The following is a 20,909-nucleotide window of genomic DNA, read 5'->3' on the forward strand; positions in this document are numbered from 1 at the left end:
TTACTGGGCTAGCAATTTGGGTAAAAAAAGAGAGTTGTACTTTTGATGCACAAAATATTGGTTTTAATTAAATTTCAACAATTTGTGTATTAGGGTGGCCATACTGAAATTGGCATGGAAGTCTTTTTAAAATTTAACTATCTTATTGTATGTCTTCTAATGTTTTACATAAATCAGTAGTAGTATTTCACATTACCCTCTTCTCTTTTCTTGCAAACCCACGATTTTTTCCCGTAACAACTAGTTCCTGGCATTGAACCTTCGGGAACATTTAACTGCACACAGCAATTCCAGAAGAACGTCCACGAATTATTACGTAACCTCAATTTTTAGAAACACACACAGAAAAAGTTTTGTTATTTTGAAAATAGATTTACAAACTTTAATAGTATTCAATGAGTTACTATTGCCCATTTGCATTCTATTAAGGGCTACTTCACAAAGTATCTTGTTAAGAAAACAAAATATTGCATATAAATATGTGAAAAGATAATGCACACATAAATATGGAAAAGCATGAAACATACACATGGTAAATACATAATTATGTATGGCTAAAGTTAGCCATAACATCCCATTGTATGATGTGTGAAACTGCCCAAACTTTTGCTTTCTGTTCCATAGCCTCCTGGTTTACACAACACAGAAAGCCAAACATTTGGCTTAGTGTGTTGTCCAAACTTGGGCTCATGGTACAGAAGGAAAAGGGCCAGAGAAAAGCAAAGCAGCTGCAAGCTGCATGTTTGTGTGGTCACCGTAAGCCAGTTTCCTGTACCATGACATGTGAATGAGGGCAGTCAGTAGTGCAGCTAGTGGTCTCCTGGAATGAGTGTCAAAAATACCACATAGCAGATGGAAGCAGCAGAATTAACACATGCTCTGAACACTTCGTAAATACATGGGGGGGGGCACATTTCAAATTCCTCTAATGAGTCTTTGAGTTTGGCAGCTTCTAGCAGCATATTAGTGTCACACAACAAAAACAACATTCAGCAATGTGAGTCTACCAGGATTTTATGCAAATAGGTCTGGACAATGTATCCCCAGTAGAGCTACTTTAAGTTTCAGACGGAGCATGGGGCTGATCATGAGCCTTAGAACTATTATGATATATTTATTTATATGCAACCTTTTCCCCTGAGGGGACTCAAGGATACTTACAGATAAAAATAAGAACTGCCAATATCACCAATAATTTGAAAAATTAAACATTGATAAAATTATAAACTATACACACAAATAAAATCTATTAAAACATTACCAACTATTAAAATAAAAACAGAATGGCAGCAGCCGTCTCATTAAAAGCAGTCAGTGCCCCAAAGCCTGTTGGAACAAGGAAGTCTTCACCTGCTGGCAGGACAACAAGGAGGGAGCCAATATAGCTTAACTAGGGAGGGTAGGGCCGGATTTAGGTTTGATGAGGCCCTAAGCTACTGAAGGTAGCCATTATACGTCCAGCTGTCCTTTGTCAACAACCAATTGTCGCTGGTTTTTTTGTGTTGAATATATGCTATATGGTAATTTATGCACCTAATAGGTATCTAAAGCCATTTGCACATAACAAATAGGAGCCCACACAATACAAAACACTGTTGCTGTATGTAGGTTTTACTTTATTTGTTTTTTATCTTATATTTTGGAAACGTACATCCAAGTTTTTTTCCCTTTAATTTTTTTGGGGGCCCCCAAAAGAGTGGGGCCCTAAGCTATAGCTTGTTTAGTTTATACGTAAATCCGGCACTGAGGGAAGGGGTTCCAAAGTCTGGGAGCAGCCTGGGACATTCAACTTTGTTGTAAATTTCAGAGAGTGGGTGCTTATTCTTGCTGGCAGCAGCAACTGTGGGCCTCACTCAACTTACCATTTTAAATCTGTGTATAAAACATTAGCCTTTGACCACTCCAAATGGGTACAAAATGGACTACCATGAAGACCAATCCAATAGACTCCTCTTGGCAATATAGTAAGAAGTGAATCCTAAATAATTTAAAAGGTAGAACACCTATGAAAGAGTGGTGTAGAAATGGGGGACAGACATTTTACAAAAACTTGTTTATCAGCTTAAAACCATCCCCCAAACTGGCATTTCCCACTGAAGCTGCCACATGGCATATCCAAAGTCATACAAGTAAATATATATAATGTGAAAACACAGGCTTATACCATCTCGTTTCTACTAGATATCCAGAGAAGGTCTGCGTCCGTATATCGTCTACACATATCTCTTGCATCGAACCATGTATTTTCTGTTGCTTTGGGGAAGTAATAACAGCTGCCATGCCAGTACACCCAGCCATCTTCAACAGGACATCTCCCGCCAATCAAGGTCCCTGAAATGTAAACACACACATACAGGGTGAATTGTTTCCAGGTAAGCTAGCCTAAATATTATATGTAATACTATGTTTTACTACCTATGTAGACCAAACGTATAAGATACATATGAAATCTCAGAGCTATGATCAAAGAAACATGCTTCAAGCCTTATTTACCAGGCCCACCTCACAAGATCAGGTTCTACCAGTGTGCACTTTTCAGGTACCACAGAGCATACAGCTGTCTTCTTCTCTTCCATCACTGTGCTAAAGCAGAACCCTTCTTGTTAGCAGTGAAATAATATGTCAATCAAACAGCAAAATGCACTCTATTTTTATGTTGTGGACCACCCTGAGAACTACGAATGAAGGGTGTTATATAAATTTAAATAACAAGAATAATAATAACAAGAACAAGAACAACATGCAACCTCTAATCCTGGAGTGACTGCTTGGAAAATAAAACAAAAGTGGGCATCACATCTGATAATGAGGCACCTTCATTTGTATAAAATTATCTGAAAAACTAACTCTTCACAATTATGGGCATTTCTCAACTATTTTGGGAAATGCAAAGATTTACTAGTAAGCAAAATAAACTAGGAAAAAGTGGATCTTTTATTCTTGAGCTAAATGTCAGAAATTACAAGACATGAGGCTTGTTTTAGACATTTTACCCAACACAATAAAAACTGCCCTTTACTGACAAATTACGGAAATCAAGCAAGCTCATTTACATCATTCACTCCCTACAATTAATTCCAAAGTATCACTACAACACATGGTATTATTTAAAAAAAAGGGCACTCATTTTGATTTGATTAAGAAGTAGCTGACTTTCTTCCAGAGTACAAATATAAAGCATTGGCCTCTTGTAAGAAACAATTAAATTGTGGAATTGCCAATGATACGGTTTTTTGCCCATGATCAGTTTTATTTGTTGGAAAAACGTAATGCTATTATTTTCCATACTGTCTTTGAAAGAAGGATACTGGATTATTGCCAAATAATTTGTTGAATTTTAAGCTTGTTATCATAAAACATAATTAATAATCTTATCCTACAATCTTTATCAAATCCTTGATACTTTGAGTGAAGTCTGAATACTATCTCTGTTCTCTGATTTTTTAATATAATTCAAGTACTGAGCTAATCCATGACTTCAAAAGGCTGCTAACCTTTCCTTCCAACCTTGTGAGTAACAAATAGCAGCGTTATTACTTCACTTAGCTATATCCCCCTTGCATTTTGACATTTCAACTTCACACCTTTCAAAGAAATAGGATTGGTTCTATATACTTAAAGGAATTTAATTTCAGCTGAAACCAGAAAAGGATCATGACCACTGTTTGATATTCCTACAACTTTTGTCATAATGTGGATTCTCATATTTATGGGAGCAGAAATTTTTAAAAAGAAGCAGAGAAAGGGGTTCCCAGATCACCTTTTTTGCAAGCGAAAGTAGGGTCATTTTTGCTGCAAAACAAGCTGTCACCACACAACCCTGTATAGGGGTTGCATGGCACATCATCACCACACTTGCGGCATATTTGTTCACAGTTCTCCCCAAATCTTCCAGCGACACAATCTATGAAAGATGTAAAATGTTATATTACAGTGAAATACAGGACTTGTAGGCTACATCTGTGGATAAATCCGGCTACAGCTGCATAACAAATGGATTACAAAAAGACAATTTTATTCAAAACCCAATTTTAGGACAGGGGACGTGATGTATAATAATAATAATAATAATAATAATAATAATAATAATAATAATGTCATTATTTCTACTCTGCCCATCTGACTGGGTTGCCACAGCCACTCTGGGCAGATTCCAGCATATACAGAAACATAATAAAACATTAAAAACTTCCCTATACAGGGCTGCCTTCAGATGTCTTCTAAAGGTTGTATAGTTATTTATCTCCTTTACATCTGCTGAGAGGGTGCTCCACAGGGTAGACGCCACCACCTAGAAGGCCCTCTGCATGGTTCCCTGTAACCTTGCAGTGAAGGAACTGCCAGAAGGCCCTTGGAGCTGAATCTCAGTGTCTGGGCTGAACGATGGGGGTGGAGACGCTCCTTCAGGTATCCTGGGCCGAGGCCGTTTAGGGCTTTAAAGGTAAGCATCAACACTTTGAATTGTGCTCAGAAACGTACTGGGAGCCAAAGTAGGTCTTTCAGGACTGGTATTATATGGTCCCAGCAGCCGCTCCCAGCCACCAGTCTAGCTTCTGCACTCTGGATTAGTTGTAGTTTCCGAGTCACCTTAAAAAGTAACCTCACGTAGAGTGTGTTGCACTAGTCCAAGAGGAAGATAATCATGGCATGTACCACTCTGGTGAGACAGTGAGCAGGCAGGTACGGTCTCAGTTGGCATACCAGATGGAGCTGCCCAGGACACAGAATTAACCTGCGCCTCAATGGACAACTGTGAGTCCAAAATGACTCCCAGGCTGCATACCTAGTTCTTCAGAAGCACAGTTACTCTATTCAAAACTAGGGAGTCCCCACACCTGCTTGCCCCCTGTATCCCAGAAACAGTCCTTCTGTCTTGTTAGGATTCAACCTCAATACGTTAGCTGCCATCCAACCTCCAACTGCCTCCAGACACTCACACAGGACACTCACACACCTTCGCTGGCTATGATTTAAATGAGAGGTAGAGCTGGGTATCAACTGCAACCTGGTGAACACTCAGCCCAAACCCTCTAATGATCTCTCCCAATGGCTTCATGTAGATGTTAAAAAGCATGATTGAATCATCCAAACATGAATATGACATAGAATTTAGTATCTACCAGAAAATAGTGTAGCAATTGATGGCACATATTTGTTATGCCGGGACGCGGGTGGCGCTGTGGGTAAAAGCCTCAGCGCCTAGGGCTTGCCGATCGAAAGGTCGGTGGTTCGAATCCCCGCGGCGGGGTGCGCTCCCGTTGTTCGGTCCCAGCGCCTGCCAACCTAGCAGTTCAAAAGCATCCTCGGGTGCAAGTAGATAAATAGGGACCGCTTACTAGCGGGAAGGTAAACGGCGTTTCCGTGTGCGGCTCTGGCTCGCCAGAGCAGCGATGTCACGCTGGCCACGTGACCCGGAAGTGTCTCCGGACAGCGCTGGCCCCCGGCCTCTTGAGTGAGATGGGCGCACAACCCTAGAGTCTGTCAAGACTGGCCCGTACGGGCAGGGGTACCTTTACCTTTATATTTGTTATGCCCACATTCATTGTTCTTTGTCTCTTTGTTGTCTTTGCCCACTGCGAGTATTTAGATGGTAAACTCCTTAGAGCTACAAGCCTTCTTTTACTTCTATATTACATATATCTGAAGCATCCCCTCAGTATGTAGAAACCACTGCCTCATTTAGGATGGCCCAGTGTCACTTTCTAATTAATAGGCATGCACCCATCCCAAAATTGTTATTAATAAAAATAATACAGACAAACCAGTTGCATTTGAGTTAAATTATATAAATTTCAGCAAAGAGATAAAAGTAAATAATTCTGCACATACTTGTACTGCATACCTGATTTAATCCAGGTTTTCACACTTTTGTCCCTGGTATTGTATATGCTTAGACCAGTGTGTATCATGAAATCTTTCCCTGCTTCTACCACTCCAATACACGCTGACAAGACTAAACAGGCCTGTTTAGCCTCATTTAAAGTAGAATACTTAGGAGCTTTTCCATCAGGAAGGTAAAATGCTCTTCCAATGAATTCGGTAAAGAGATCAACATCTGTTTAAAATAAAAGGAACAGTCAACTTAAATGGAATGTATAAAATATGACTGCTCCTAATTATTGTGCAGATTCGTGATGTGCAAGTGCAACCTGCCAGTTCACAAATGGACAGATATACTCTGATTTAAGGGCCCTAACTAGAGCAACTGTTGCAACAGAAAGACTAACAGATAACAATGCATTGTTATGTCTTTTTCACCAAATTATTTTTTTTCTAAAAGATTCCCCTTTTCATTGGTACAAATGTTTGTCTTGTCAAGGACCTGAGCTTTCAGAAGTAGTACACATTTACACACAAATGATTGCAGTGCCAAAATGGCCACACAAGTAATACTGATATTGAATTTAAGGATTGTACTTAGACACTTGAAGAACTACAGTGAAAGGTACGGTATCTGAAAGGTATCTAGAAAACTCTTTGCTTTTGGACTGTGTTTAATGGGACCACCTAGAAGTAAAGAAGAAGAATCAGTATTGTCAGGGAACTGACATCAGAGGAAAGGGAGGTGGTAGGGCTCCCAGAGGCTGGGAGGGAGTCAGCAGCTAAAGCAGGGACCAGCAGGGGGAGAGAGTGTACTCTGGAGGAGGATCTCATGAATGCTGAGAGAGACGCAGCAGCCAAGGCAGGAACTAGCAGGGAAGAGGGAGGGGTGAGAGACACGTCCAGCGAGAACAGCGGGGAGGTGTCAGAAGCTACCATAGGGAGACCCATGCTTCGCCGGAAGCTGCCACGTCGTGAGTCCAGGAGACGCGTTTCCGTTAAGGAGCTTCTTTGCCGGAAGCGCTTCCGCAGACAGCCACTGTCAGACTCTACGAGTGACTAGAGCAGACATGTTTGAGGAGCTCTGTCACACACAGAGGTTTGTGGAGCTGCACAAACTCTGAGGGAGCACGATTTTACGCACAAGCAGCTAATCATCCCATCATAGCAGTCTGACAGTCTCTGTACGCTGCCTGTGCAGGAGAAAGCATCATGAGCGACCCAGCCGGAACCGGAGGAGCAGGGGTTGGAGCTGATCCAAGCTTGGAAGAAAGGTACCGAGCGTTGGAAGTCCAACTTGCGCTGCAGACGGCGAGGCTTGAGGAGAGAAGGGCTCAGGATGCAGACAAGAAGGGGAGAACCACTCAGTTCCCCAGAAAGGTACCAGGATTGGTGCAGAAGTTTGGGGGGGACCCCAAGGATTACCATGCCTTTAGGACAGAGATGCAATATGCCCTTAATGTGCAGTTTGATGAGTTCCCTGATGAGGAATCGCGAGTTGCTTTCGTAATTGGGCATCTTGAGAAGGGGGCGCGGGACTGGGTTCGACCCCTGATGGCAACGCACAATGACATCCTAAAGGACACTATGAAGTTCTTTCGTGCAATGGATATCATGTTTTCCAGCGATATTGAGGAAGGGGTGGTGCGCAGACAGCTAATGGCTTGCAAGCAGGGAAGCCGATCTGTCCGTGAGTACTGGACTGAATTTACCATGCTGGTTCACAGATTGGGGTGGGGTTTATCGGTGGCCCCCATTCAGATGCTATTTGAAGAAGGTCTTTCTTCGGCTGTGAAAGACGAACTGTCCCGGAGCCCTAGGGCGGTGTCTATGGATCAGCTGACCAAATCTGTGCTGACCATAGGAGCGCGCCAGGAGGCAAGAGCCTTGGAGAGGCGGGAAGGGAGAGGGGAACGTTGGAAGGAGTTCCGCATTCCAGACATTCCTGAGCCAGCTTTCCCGCCGGCAGAGCCGATGGAAATCGGAACAGCGCGCGCGCGCGCAGTTTCAAAGCCCAGTGAGGGGGCTAAGAAGGAGGGAAAGGGCGCCCGGAAATGCTATCTCTGCCAACAGCCAGGCCACTTTGCCAGAGTCTGCCCCCAGAGGAAGGAATGGCAAGGGATGGTGGGAGCTGTTGAGGGAGGAGAGCAGGGAGAAACGGAGCAGGTAAAAGCCAACGCCTGGTTGCCACAGTCGGGGCACTGCAGCCAGGCCAAAGAGCAGTGAAAGTGCCCGTGCCAGAAGCTCCTCGACCTGCTCTAGTGATTGAAGTGTCGCTAGAGCTGCAAAATGGACACCCCCTAAAAATAAAGGCGCTGTTGGACTCAGGCAGCTCCTGCAATTTTATGAGCAAGGAGTTTGCTGCTGAACACCAGATACAGACGATCCCTTTAAGCAACCCCCTGCAGGTGACCACGATCGATGGCAGGGAGCTGTTGGGAGGAGGAGTCAGCTTGCAGACCGTCCCAATGATAATGAGGGTGGCAAGGCACACAGAACTGATAGCGTTTAATGTGGCCACCTTGGGAGGCGCTCCCATTATTTTGGGAATGAGCTGGCTAGCGCTACATGATCCGCTGGTGGGCTGGCATCAAAGAGTGGTTTCCTTCGGTTCAGCACATTGCTTAGAACACTGCAAGGGGGAAAAGGGTTCAGCAGGGGCCCAAGCCACCCTAGCAGGGACTGAAGTAATGGAGAAGGTGAAGGTACCACCACAGTATGCAGATCTCAGCGACGTGTTCAGCGAGAAGGAAGCTGACCAACTACCCCCGCATAGGCCCTTTGATTGCCATATCAATTTACTCCCGGGAGCACAGCTTCCTGTAGGCAAGTTGTATGCCATGTCAGGCAGGGAAATGCAGGAGTTGCGAGAGTTCATTGACAAGAACCTGAAGAGAGGCTTCATCAGAGAGTCCAAAGCAGCGGGGGGTAGCCCAGTGTTTTTTGTGGATAAAAAGCACACGGACAAGCCGAGACTTGTATGTGATTTCAGACGGTTAAATGCAGTGACAGAACCGGTGGCTTTCCCTATGCCCAGGATTGATGATATTTTGACCAGGGTGCGGAAGGGAAAGATTTTTACAAAGCTGGATCTAAGGGGGGCGTACAACCTGATACGTATAAGGAAAGGGGATGAATGGAAAACCACCATGTTCACCCCTTTGGGGGCATTTGAATATCTCGTGATGCCTTTTGGATTACAAGCAGGCTCCGCGTGCTTTCAATCGTTTATGAACCACGTACTGGGGCCTTTGCTCTACAAGAATTGCGTGGCCTTCCTAGATGATGTGTTGGTGTATTCGGAGAATGAGGAGCAACATGTGAGAGACGTCAGAGAAGTGTTGAGCAGGCTGCAAGCCAACAGGCTGTGGGTGAAACTGGAGAAGTGTCAGTTTCATACCAAGGAGGTGGAATTCCTGGGGTACCGCCTGTCAGACAAGGGATTGGCCATGGATCCCGGCAAGGTTCAAGCAGTGCTGGAATGGAAAACACCCAAAACCAAGAAGGATGTGCAGAGGTTCCTAGGGTTTGGAAACTTTTATCGTAAGTTCATCCGAAACTTCGCCCACCTGACGGCGCCCATTACGGACTGTCTCAGCAGTAAAAAGAAGTTTGTTTGGACGGCGGAGGCGGAGCGAGCGTTTGAGGAACTGAAAAGGGCCTTCGCCTCTGAAGGACAACTTCTGCATGTGGATTTACAAAAAAAGCTGAGGGTCGAAACAGACGCATCTGACAGAGCCATAGGGGCGGTGCTTCTTCTTCTGCAGCCGGGGAAGGAGGAGTCAGAGTGGCGACCGTGTGCCTTCTTTTCGCGAAAGCTGAACAAATCCGAGAGGAACTACACGGTGTACGACCGGGAACTTCTTGCTATCCATGAGGCTTTCCGGAGATGGAGGCACCTGCTAATTGGTGCACAACATAAGGTGCAAGTGTGCACGGACCATAAGAATCTAGAGTATTGGAGAACTGCGCGAGTGCTCAACCAACGGCAGTTGAGATGGGCCCAGGAGTTCTCCAAATTTAACTTTGAGATTTGTTACGTGCCAGGCCCAGAGAACGTTAGGGCGGACGCTCTCTCACGCAAACCTGAATATTTGGAGGGGGAGGGAGCACCCGAAGAGACCCATGTCATTCCAGAGGACCGCTGGGTGTGTGGGGCGGCATTGGTGGGGCAAAGGGAACTGGTAGAGGGAACGGTGCATGATGAATACGCCCAGGACAAACTCAGGGGTCTCAGGAGGGAGGGAGACAAACCCGGGGGTTTTGAGGAGAGAAACGGGGCGTTGTACTACAAGGGAGCGTTATATATACCTGAAGGGGAATTGAGGGAAAAGGTACTCAAGCAACTGCACGATAGCCCCACAGCAGGGCATTTTGGGCAACACAAAACCATGTGGCTGGTTACCAGGGAATTCTGGTGGCCCAAGGTCAGGGAAGATGTGCGGGAGTATGTGAGAGGGTGTGACCAATGCCAACGAGCCAAGGGGGAGAGGCGGGCACCGGCAGGTTTATTAGAACCACTACCCACACCTGAAAGACCATGGGAAACAGTGGCAATAGATTTCATGACTGATCTGCCAAGGTCTAGAGGGAAAACAGCCATCATGGTTGTGGTAGACCTGTTAACCAAGATGGCCCACTTTATAGCCTGCTCACATGCGGTCACAGCAGAAGAAACCGCTAAATTGTTTGTAGAAAATGTGTTTAGGTTGCATGGCGCCCCCTTGAGGGTGGTTTCAGACCGAGGGAAACAATTTACTTCCAGGTTCTGGAGGAAGCTCATGAGCTTACTGCATGTAGAGGTTAATTTCTCAACTGCCCGTCATCCAGAAACCAACGGGCAGGCGGAAAGAGCTAATGGTGTCCTCCAGCAATATTTGAGGTGTTATGTGAATGACAGAGAGAATGATTGGGTGGAGAAGCTGGCGTTGGCAGAATTTGCCTACAACAATGCAGAGAACGTGTCCACGGGGATGAGCCCCTTTTTGGCTAATCACGGGTGCCATCCCCGAGCCTTCCCAGGGGGGGAAGGGGAGAACTGGAGCGTTCCAGCTGCAGAACAGTTCGTTGAAGAAATGGAAGCGATCCATCGCCAGCTCCAGCTCAACTTAAACAGGGCTAAGGAGGAATATAAGAGGCAGGCAGACAAAAACAGAAGGGAAGGTGAAAGCATTAGGGTGGGGGACCAGGTGTGGCTGTCTACCCAAGGGTTACCATTCAAAGGGGGTTGTAAGAAGTTAAGACCCAAAAGGCTGGGCCCATTTGAAGTCACGCAGCAGGTCAACCCAGTGGCTTTCAGACTCCGGTTACCGAACCACATGAAGCTGCACCCAGTTTTCCACAGGTCGTTGCTGTCACCGTATAAAGGGGACAGAGAAGGGAGGGTCAATAGGGGACCAGCAATGGAGGAAAAGGAACACAGCTACCATGTAGCGGAGATTCTCGATTCCAGGTGGAAGGGAGATCAAGTAGAGTATTTGGTAATGTGGGAAGGGGAGCCGGAGTCGGAAAACACCTGGGTCATGGCAGAGGATGTAGATGACGAGGTTTTAATAGAAACTTTTCATCAGAGATTCCCTCGTAAACCTCAGCCAGTGGCGAGGTTCCGGAGGGAATACTTTGCCACCACCGACGAAGAAGAAGAGTTGGAGGGGTTCTCTGATTCCGAGGAGGAGGAGGATTCGGCGAGCCGGAACGAAGACCGATGGAGGGAAATGTTCGAGACGTCTGAAGATGAAGAGGATTCTTTTCGGGGTTTTATCTCCTCACCGCCCAGAGGAGAGAGTATGGGCGGGGGGGAAGGGGGCCCTGGAGGGGAGGTGGATGTCAGGGAACTGACATCAGAGGAAAGGGAGGTGGTAGGGCTCCCAGAGGCTGGGAGGGAGTCAGCAGCTAAAGCAGGGACCAGCAGGGGGAGAGAGTGTACTCTGGAGGAGGATCTCATGAATGCTGAGAGAGACGCAGCAGCCAAGGCAGGAACTAGCAGGGAAGAGGGAGGGGTGAGAGACACGTCCAGCGAGAACAGCGGGGAGGTGTCAGAAGCTACCATAGGGAGACCCATGCTTCGCCGGAAGCTGCCACGTCGTGAGTCCAGGAGACGCGTTTCCGTTAAGGAGCTTCTTTGCCGGAAGCGCTTCCGCAGACAGCCACTGTCAGACTCTACGAGTGACTAGAGCAGACATGTTTGAGGAGCTCTGTCACACACAGAGGTTTGTGGAGCCGCACAAACTCTGAGGGAGCACGATTTTACGCACAAGCAGCTAATCATCCCATCATAAGTATATACAGTGGTACCTTGGTTCTCAAATTTAATCCATTCTGGGAGTCTGTTCGACTCCCGAAATGGTTTGAAAAACAAGGTGCGGCTTCTGATTGGCTGCAGGAACTTTCTGCACTCAATCGGAAGCCACAGAAGCTGAGTTGGACGTTTGGCTTCTGAAAAACGTTTGCAAACTAGAACACTCACTTCTGAGTTTGTGGTGTTTGGGAGCTGATTGTTCAGGAGCCAAGCCGTTCGACTACCAAGGTACTGAACATAAATTGATATGTGAGTGTTTTAAATGTGTGGATCTGGCCTGCAGCTTTTTATTGTTTTAATGTATTTTTTTATTAAAATGGTGAGTGTGATCTGTCAAGAGTATATTTTAATGAAGAAAAGTGGGACAGAAGTCACAAATAAAATAAATAATAATATGCATACTTGTGAGTCAAATTCACTGAAATCAGGAGGGCTGCATGGCCAGAGAAAGTCAATAGGTTTTAAGAGAGCTTAAGGAGGTATGATAGAGTTGTTATAACTCATTACATATTGTCATTTCGTGTCCAGTGCTGATCTGGTCAAACAGATTTCACATCTTTTTGAAGCACTGTCATCTGTTTGATGAAGTGATACTGATAGCAATATTGACAATGGGGACAAACCACAAGAAATAACACAACTATATGACTTACAACTCTTTGGGGGGGGGGGGACACATTAGTTTATAGCCAGAGTCAAGTTGTGCATCTGTTTCTGAGAGGCAAAAACAACTTCTTAATTTACCTTGTCTCTTGCAAATCCATTTTCTGTGAAGAGAACAATCAATCACAGAAAGATATCTCTTGAAAGCAACTCCACAATCAGAAACAGATTGTGTATATCTTCTGTTTTGCCTAACCACCCTGCCAGCAGTTAAGAAGGAGAAAAAACATACAGGTTCTGATTAATTAAACCATTCCTTAAGGCTTGCTCTATTTCAACAATATTACGGGAAGTTTTCAAACCCACACAATAATTTTGGGCAACAAACTTTAATTGCATTCTAAAATTAGCAACCTGAAAAACCATATAAAGATTTAAGGCTGTTTCAATCTGAGAAGTAGCATTCTGTTTGTATATACCTCGGCAACTAACTGTATGGAAATAAGAAAAAGTAATGGTCAGAAGAGGAAAGAAAACTGTGCAGTATAAGCTAGAATCTAAAAGAGGTTGGCAAGGCAAGACTAGCCAGTAAGCAAAGAGAATCTAGAGGAGACTCCTGTTCCTGGGCAAGGCACAGAAGGAACAAAGAAGGATTTTGTGGAAGCCATATCTAGTATAAAGATTGAGGCTGTGCGATCTCTGCCTTTCTTGGGCAGGAGGAAGAGACAACCCATTCTTTCAGTGTCTCATCCTCACTTATGCTAGAGAATGGCAAACTGCCCTGAAATTGCCATAAATTATCCATTCAGTTTGGACAGTGATATTTTGACTTCATGTATGAACAAGCCTTTTGCCCATGTGCACAACTCCTTCACAATGGAAACATTCAAACCTGTAAGTCAAAACATGAAACTGCAATGACTGGTTTTGAACCAAACCAAGATACTAAACCATAGTTTGAATTTGGTTTAATATACTATCTTGTGCTAAAGGTGAAAACCATAGTTTATAGGGTCAGATGAAATAGGAAACCATGGTTAATTTGAGATTTTTTAGTTTGAAGAGAATAATGAAGAAGCTGAATTGACAGTCGTGGTTTTAGAGACTTGAAAATCAGCGAGATCCTTACTGAAACAGAAAGAACCTCTGAATACTTTCTTAAAATAAAGAGCATGTACTAGAATCTGAATATATCACGTGACCATTTTTTCTGTTGAGAAACTGGACTTTACTAAGGCTCTGAAAACAGTATTTTCTGCTAATACCAGACTATATTAGAAAACATCTCACCATGCATTTTGAAAGATTGAAGTTGTGTTATCTACCCAAATATATTGATATGACCGCTTGCTGAAGATCAAACCAATCCAGCTGTCATCTCCTGTATGCTGTACCCACATCTGTAAGAATAAACAAATCTGAACTGTTCTTTATGGTGTAGGAGCAGAATACGTTTAATATAAACCAACATTCAGAAAAGGGAAAAGTCCTAAAACCTATTTTATAGCAAGAATCCTAAAGCCTTATATCCAAACAACATTTAATCATCCTTTGAATCAACTTTCTAACACATAAAAACCTCCTTTAATAGGTCTAGTTTAGATAACGGTGGTATATGCTTTTAAATAATAATTTAAGAGAGAAAACTGAAGTAAGCACATGGATTACAAAGCTCCAAATGTCTTCAGATAGCACTGCTAACATAGATTCAGTTTCTCTCAGCTGCAAGGAAGCTTTCTAAAGCATTCATAGTCACTGTAAGAGCACTATATAAGGTTTCTCACCACCACTTTCTATAATATGTCTAAAATACTTCTATTCTTGTTAGGTAACTAATGCTGCAGTTGTAACAAGAAATAACAGTGGCTGGCTGGAGACACTACTGCAACAGAGTCCTTTTGTGCTGGAAAAAGAAAGACCGACACAACTGGCCTCACTCATGATTGAAGAAGCTACACACACAAATCATAGTTACGTGATATAGTAAACTGGGGAAATACGTCCCATGTTGGGTAGGTATCTGAATTGCTTAAATCTGAATGGAGAAACACCTGCAATTTGTATGGCTTCTAAAATGAACAAAAGAAAACAGTCACAGAATTAACCTAATTAAGTCTAATTCACAAACCAGCCCCTATCCAGTGTGAGAAGGATATAAAGTAATTACACCCCCCCCCCAGCTCACAAATAGTACCTTTTCATGACTGTTTGTAATTTTAACTAGGTCTGTTCCCTTAAATCCTTGGCATGCAATCCTGGCATCGGTCCATGTGGCTGTTTTTGTGTGTTCCACATAGTAACATGACTTGAAATAATGGTACCACTGGGGCTTCTTTGGGCACGGATTTGTGAAAGCTTAAAAACCAATACAGTAAGTTGTAATATAACTTTGAAACCACAAGATACACCTGCATATCTATGTAATTAAATGCATTTCTAGCTGTGAGCAAACCATACTGAATTAAAAAATAAAAAGAGTTAAGTCCAGTCAAGGCAACTATGGGGTTGTGGCACTCATCTCACTTCAGGCCAGGAGAGCCAATGTTTGTCCACAGACAGCTTTCCGGGTCATGTGGCCAGCATGACTAAATCGCTTCTGGAGCAACAGAACACTGTGACAGAAACCAGACCACATAGTAATTGTAGTACCTTTGTAGCACTTCAGAGAGCACTACCTAGTGAGTTTGTGGCTCAGTCACTTAAGTTACTATTACATGCACCAGTTTCCTGTATCATTTAATTTTACCATATTTACACAGAACACTAATGTTGAGGTAAATGGTAAAATTTATAGGAAAGATATTAGTAAATGAAAACCAAAATTTCAATTGTTAGTAGAGTTAGAGTGACTTCAACCGAGTGGCTGACATAAATTAAAGGAGGTACTAAAAGAAAGACAGAGAAAGCCACATAAAATGAGAGAATAAAAAAGGAAAACCTATGTCTAGAAACTGTACCTTTTGCATTACACTCTGGATCTGGGGAGTCCAAGGTACACTTGGTAGGGCCAATGCCTACACATTCTCCAGTAATCGGATGGCAAGGTAAGTTATTGGCACACTTTTTGCAAGTGAATTGACAATTTGTACCAAAAAATCCAGGATTGCAAACTAGAATAAAATTTGAGGATTAAAACAGCAAAAGAATAAACTAAAAACCAGATTAACAAGAACATTTCAACATTTGACTTTTACTATGAGCTGTTTCAGGTATGCAAACAGAGCCCAACTCGCTCTGCACTTCCAAAGTATATTACCATTGGTTGGCTCCAGGTTAATATTACTAATATGTACATGCATATGCAGAAGCTAAGTCCCTCTGTATTCACTGGGGCATACTCCCTCCCAAGTGTGCATAGGATTGTCACCTTAGCGTATATTTAGTTCTTTTCCTAAATAAAGTGATTCACAAACTGAAGATAGGTAGTGGTTGTTGTTGTTGTTGTTGTTGTTGTTGTTGTTGTTGTTGTTGTTATCCCATATTAGATTTGGGAAGAAACATGCAGAGAATGACTTGCAGAGAATTTATTGCAGAGAATGACTTGCCATCTAGTGAGCAATAAATGTGGGACTTGGGGGCTCACAAGTCAGTCTTCTAGCCACTGTGCTACACTAGAGTTCATTAATTGTGGATTGAATGAAAAATAGCTTATTTGATAGAGAAGTTCAGTTTTATCTGAAAGAGGCTATGATTAATTTATGTATTTAAAGTATTTCTACCCCATCTTTTGTCCCATAAGTGCAAAATAGTAATTAATGCTTTGATGTTGACATCACCAAAGCTGTAAACTCTTGACCCAGCTGGACATATTTACTTTTGGAACCAAACAGTTCCAGAGTCATCTAGATTTAAGAAACTAAAACATTACATAAAATTTAATAAGTTCTACTATTTTTAGGATCAGAGTACTTTGGATAAGTTGGCAAAAATGACAATGCCGTAACAAGAAAGAGACGTACGTAGGAGCCAACAGCATGCATCTGCCAGTTAACAACTTAAGAGGCATTTCATAAGATCAGGAAAAAAGATAGTTTGGTAGCCACAGCCACATTGTTATAGACAAGTGTATAGATAAGTTCCTTTAAGTGACTCACCAGACTTCACATATAAGGTGTCCTGTGCATCGACGCTTTTGAATATATTTGTTCCACTAACCATATAATACTGGCCTTGTGATAAAACTATACCAGTACAAGTAGTTTTCTCAAAAATGCAATCCTCTTCAGCATCACTCAAAGTATAGAACATTTTTGGCAATGCGTTTTGTCGTTGTGGTATAGTGTGACCTTTGTATTCCTGGAATATATTCATTGCTGTCCAAAGAAAACAATCATAGACCGTGATTATTACCATCAGTTCAAAGACTGATATAAGAAGAGCCTATTGGATCAAGCCAATGGCCAATCTGCTCCAGCATCCGATTCTTACAATGGCCAACCAAATATCTGTGGGAAACTTGTAAGCAATAGAACTCTCCCCTTGTGTGGTTTCCAGAAATTGGTATTCAGAAGTATATTGCTTCCAACCAATATAGCCTCCATCACAGCTAAGAGTCATTGATAAGACTTTTCCTCCATGGATTAGTCTAATACCGTATTTTTCGCTCCATAGGGCGCACCGGACCATAGGGCGCACCTAATTTTTAGGGGGGGGATAAATTCTCCCCCCCCCAAGCCCCAAAGAGCAAAGAAGCCAAGACAGCAAGCGAGATCCATCCCGCTGGCTGTCTTGGCTTCCTCTGTTAGCCGTGTATAACTTCTCCAGACGGGAAAGGCTGCGCACGGCTTTGGCAGAAGCCGCGGGGCTGGGGAAGCCCGAGCTTCCCATGACCCCAGCCCCCAGAACGGGTCCGGGAGCGGTGGCGAGGTTGCGCGCAACCTTCCCTTCGCTCCCTTCGCTTGCCGGCTCCGTAGGCTTGCGGATAGCTGCCTGAAGCCCGGGGTGCGCAGTGGGAGTTGGCGCTGTGCTCCCCGGGCTTCAGGTTGAAGGCTGCTATCCGCAAGCCTTTGGAGCCCAGCTGGAACTCCCGCCGTGCTCCGAAGGCTTGCGGATAGCTGCCTGAAGCCTGGAGAGCGAGAGGGGTCGGTGCACACCAGTCGGTGAGCTCCAGGCTTCGGTGAAAGCCTGCATTCGCTCCATAGGATGCACACATATTTCCCCTTCATTTTTGGAGGGGGAAAAGTGCGTCCTATAGGGCGAAAAATACGGTACTTTTTAAAGCCATCCAAACTGTGATCACAGTTTAACTATGCTCGGCCTAGTTCTAGTGCATAATTTTATAAACTTCCATCATGCATTGCCACCTCTTACTCATCTTTTTTCTCTAACCACAACCCCAAAGTATTGCTATCTACCACAACCCCAAAGTCTTGCTCCTGATTAGTCACTGCCAGATCAGACTCCATGAGCGTATATGTGAAATTAAGATTTTATTTGTCCAACATGTACCACTTTCCTCATGTTTACATTGAACTGCATTTCCCATTTTCTGCTTCCTCCTACTTAACAAATTTCTGATCCACAAGAGGATATCACCTCTTACTCTGTGACTGCTGAGCTTACTCAGGTGTCCTTGGGAGGTACAGTGGACGCTCGGGTTGCGAACATGATCCGTATGGGAGGCATGTTCGCAACCCACAGCGCCACGCCTGCGCACGTACAAAGAGTGATTTAGTGCTTCTGCGCATGCGTGAGCACTTAAACACAGAAGTAACCTGTTCCAGTACTTCCAGGTTCAGTGCATTGCGCAACCCAAAAATGCGCAACCTGAAGCATCTGTAACCCGAGGTATGACTGTACCTTGTTGAAAGCTTCTTGAAAGTCCAAGTACACTATGTGTATTATGGAAGATCAAGCTTTCTCAAGGATACCAAGATATCCAGCAAGTATCACACATATACCACAAAAGGGTTTGTTCTTGAAAACAGTTTGGAAGCTTCAGATGGTACAGACCTCAGTGGTCCAAATGTTGATGAGAGTGAACATGCAAAACATTTTACTATGTTCTTGACTAATCTGCTTACAGATCATTTACTATGATCTTCACTAACCTGTCCTGAATTCCAATTCACTTGTGAATTCAAACTGCTGATCATTATTTCCTGAATTCCTGCAAAGCATGTTATTTCACTGTACCACCCTCTCCTGGAATTAAGATTCTAAGTTGAAGTCATGCTTTGCATTCCCTCAGCCATAGAAATGAGATGAGGAAGGTGAAGGGAAAAGGCTTATTCATTGGCGGCCCTTACACTGTGGAACACTCTTCTGAGAAAAGCAATTTCCCCCGGCTTTGTTTTACCAGCACGTTTTTCCAAAGATGTTCAGCTGTTGTTATGGCAACATCAAGTAATTTTGTTGTTGACTGCTCAGTGTTGGAAATCCAATACAGTGGTACCTCGGGTTAAGAACTTAATTCGTTCTGGAGGTCCGTTCTTAACCTGAAACTGTTCTTAACCTGAGGTACCACTTTAGCTAATGGGGCCTCCCGGTGCCGCGTGATTTCTGTTCTCATCCTGAAGCAAAGTTCTTAAGCCAAGTTACTATTTCTGGGTTAGCAGAGTCTGTATCCTGAAGCGTCTGTAACCTGGGGCATCTGTAACCTGGGGAGTCTGTAACCCACTGTACTGATGTTTAAGGCGGGTTTTCTTTCAAGTTTTCAGACTATACAGGAAAAGGCAGTGTGTACTGTATGTAATAGCCTAGCTATTATTATTCATCTTCTAGTAATATCCAAATAAGATTATTGCATCCAGGAGCCACAGAACCACCAACATCTTATTGTATTCCTTACCACTCTTCTCTACAAGGTCCCAGGACAGGCTACATCATATAAAAACACAATGCAACTGAAACAATAAAAAACCCTTTAACTCCCAAACAATAATTCCACATAACACATTGCAGAGAGGACAACATTAAGCAGTGGGATGAATCTTTAGAATATTCCTTGCTTTCCCTGGGCGAGAGACAGTACTGAATAGGAAGAATATAAAAGAAGAAAAGGAAGCAAGAAAAGAAAAAGCTAATACTTACATTCTTCTCTTTCACATATAAAATAAAACTTCTCAGAGCACTTTGCTGATTGCAATAGTCGCTTATGTTTGAGAATAGTACCGCAGCCATCAAGCTTGTTCCCTTCTATATTTAACCTAAAGGGAGAGGCAACATTTTGAACTACAGCTAGGAAGAGAAAAATATTCATACTAATTTTTATAACGTAATCTGTAATATCACACATAGGTGTGCAGAATTTTGGAGGGTCACTTTGAGAGCACTGCTGCATTAGAAATAATAATAAATAAGGCAGGTGGCCTCCGAAAAAAGAATGTTGCAGTATAGAATATGCCTGTTCAGGGTTCTACCAAGTTAGCCATGTTCATTATGCTCCATTCCTGATCCAGCAGGCTTTTCTTACATTCTTAAATTATTAACATTTAGCTTCAATAGGTACATATCTGTCAAAATAAAAAAATCCCTTCCAGTAGCACCTTAAAGACCAACTAAGTTAGTTCTTGGTATGAGCTTTCGTGTGCATGCACACTTCTTCAGATACCTACCATATCTCTCAGATGCTGTTGCGGTTGCTCGAGAGTAACCAGGCAGGACTCCGACCTGTCTTTTACAGGCTTTGTTTTGGTGCAAACTATTTACAGTGAAGAGTGTCATAAGTTCATGTCTGGCTCAATCGCTAGCAGAATCTGGGAGTGGTCTGTTTTTGTACCTCCCCCAACATAAAAGTTTCGTCACCCCAAGCCTTCCCCCCCCCCCCGCGTCTCAAACTACTGTGCATGATTGGGGGTGGCAGGGGTGTGCTTCCCTCTCTGTAGCATCCTCTGGTCCTTGCACGTCTTCACTGGAGTTTGGGCTTTCCTCCTCGTTGGAAGAGGAACTGCTTCGCAAGATTTTCGGAGGCTCCCTGTAACACAACTCCCCCTCTATCTCTCATCTCTGAGCTGATGGCAGTTCCCTGACATTATCCATACACTGAAAACTGTTCAGTAGGTATTTCAGGGGCATAAGTAAAAGGTACCTCCAGTCCCATTCATAAAAGGCAGAAAAATGTAAACATCTTACCAATTTATATTAGTGTTCACATTTGTTCCATCTCCCCATTGCCAACGAGACGTCTCTGAATGCCATTTCATCCCTACCCACATTTGTTGATTTATCATTGCTTTCACCCATGTCT

General features: G+C 43.6%; 1 protein-coding gene across 8 annotated transcripts in view; it reads right to left on the minus strand.

The window, feature by feature from the left end:
• LOC309527010 (uncharacterized protein) overlaps positions 1–20,909 on the minus strand; it is an 81,897-nt gene that overhangs the window by 18,770 nt on the left and 42,218 nt on the right. For all 8 annotated transcript variants that reach the window (XR_014217049.1, XM_082213434.1, XM_082213430.1 and 5 more), the window contains 12 exons: positions 20,795–20,907; positions 19,754–19,869; positions 16,816–17,034; positions 15,679–15,831; positions 14,916–15,076; positions 14,012–14,121; positions 12,863–12,981; positions 5,843–6,055; positions 3,761–3,904; positions 2,165–2,331; positions 1,863–1,978; positions 197–321 (listed from right to left, as the gene is read on the minus strand). Coding sequence is in view for 7 of the 8 variants with exons in the window: in XM_082213434.1 (XP_082069560.1) it covers positions 197–321; positions 1,863–1,978; positions 2,165–2,331; positions 3,761–3,904; positions 5,843–6,055; positions 12,863–12,981; positions 14,012–14,121; positions 14,916–15,076; positions 15,679–15,831; positions 16,816–17,034; positions 19,754–19,869; positions 20,795–20,907 (1,756 nt within the window). In the remaining variant the exon portion in view is untranslated. The remainder of the gene's footprint in view (positions 1–196; positions 322–1,862; positions 1,979–2,164; positions 2,332–3,760; positions 3,905–5,842; positions 6,056–12,862; positions 12,982–14,011; positions 14,122–14,915; positions 15,077–15,678; positions 15,832–16,815; positions 17,035–19,753; positions 19,870–20,794; positions 20,908–20,909) is intronic.

Source organism: Podarcis vaucheri (assembly GCF_965113315.1).
Source record: "Podarcis vaucheri genome assembly, chromosome: 2".
In the NCBI taxonomy this organism is placed as follows: Eukaryota; Metazoa; Chordata; class Lepidosauria; order Squamata; family Lacertidae; genus Podarcis; species Podarcis vaucheri.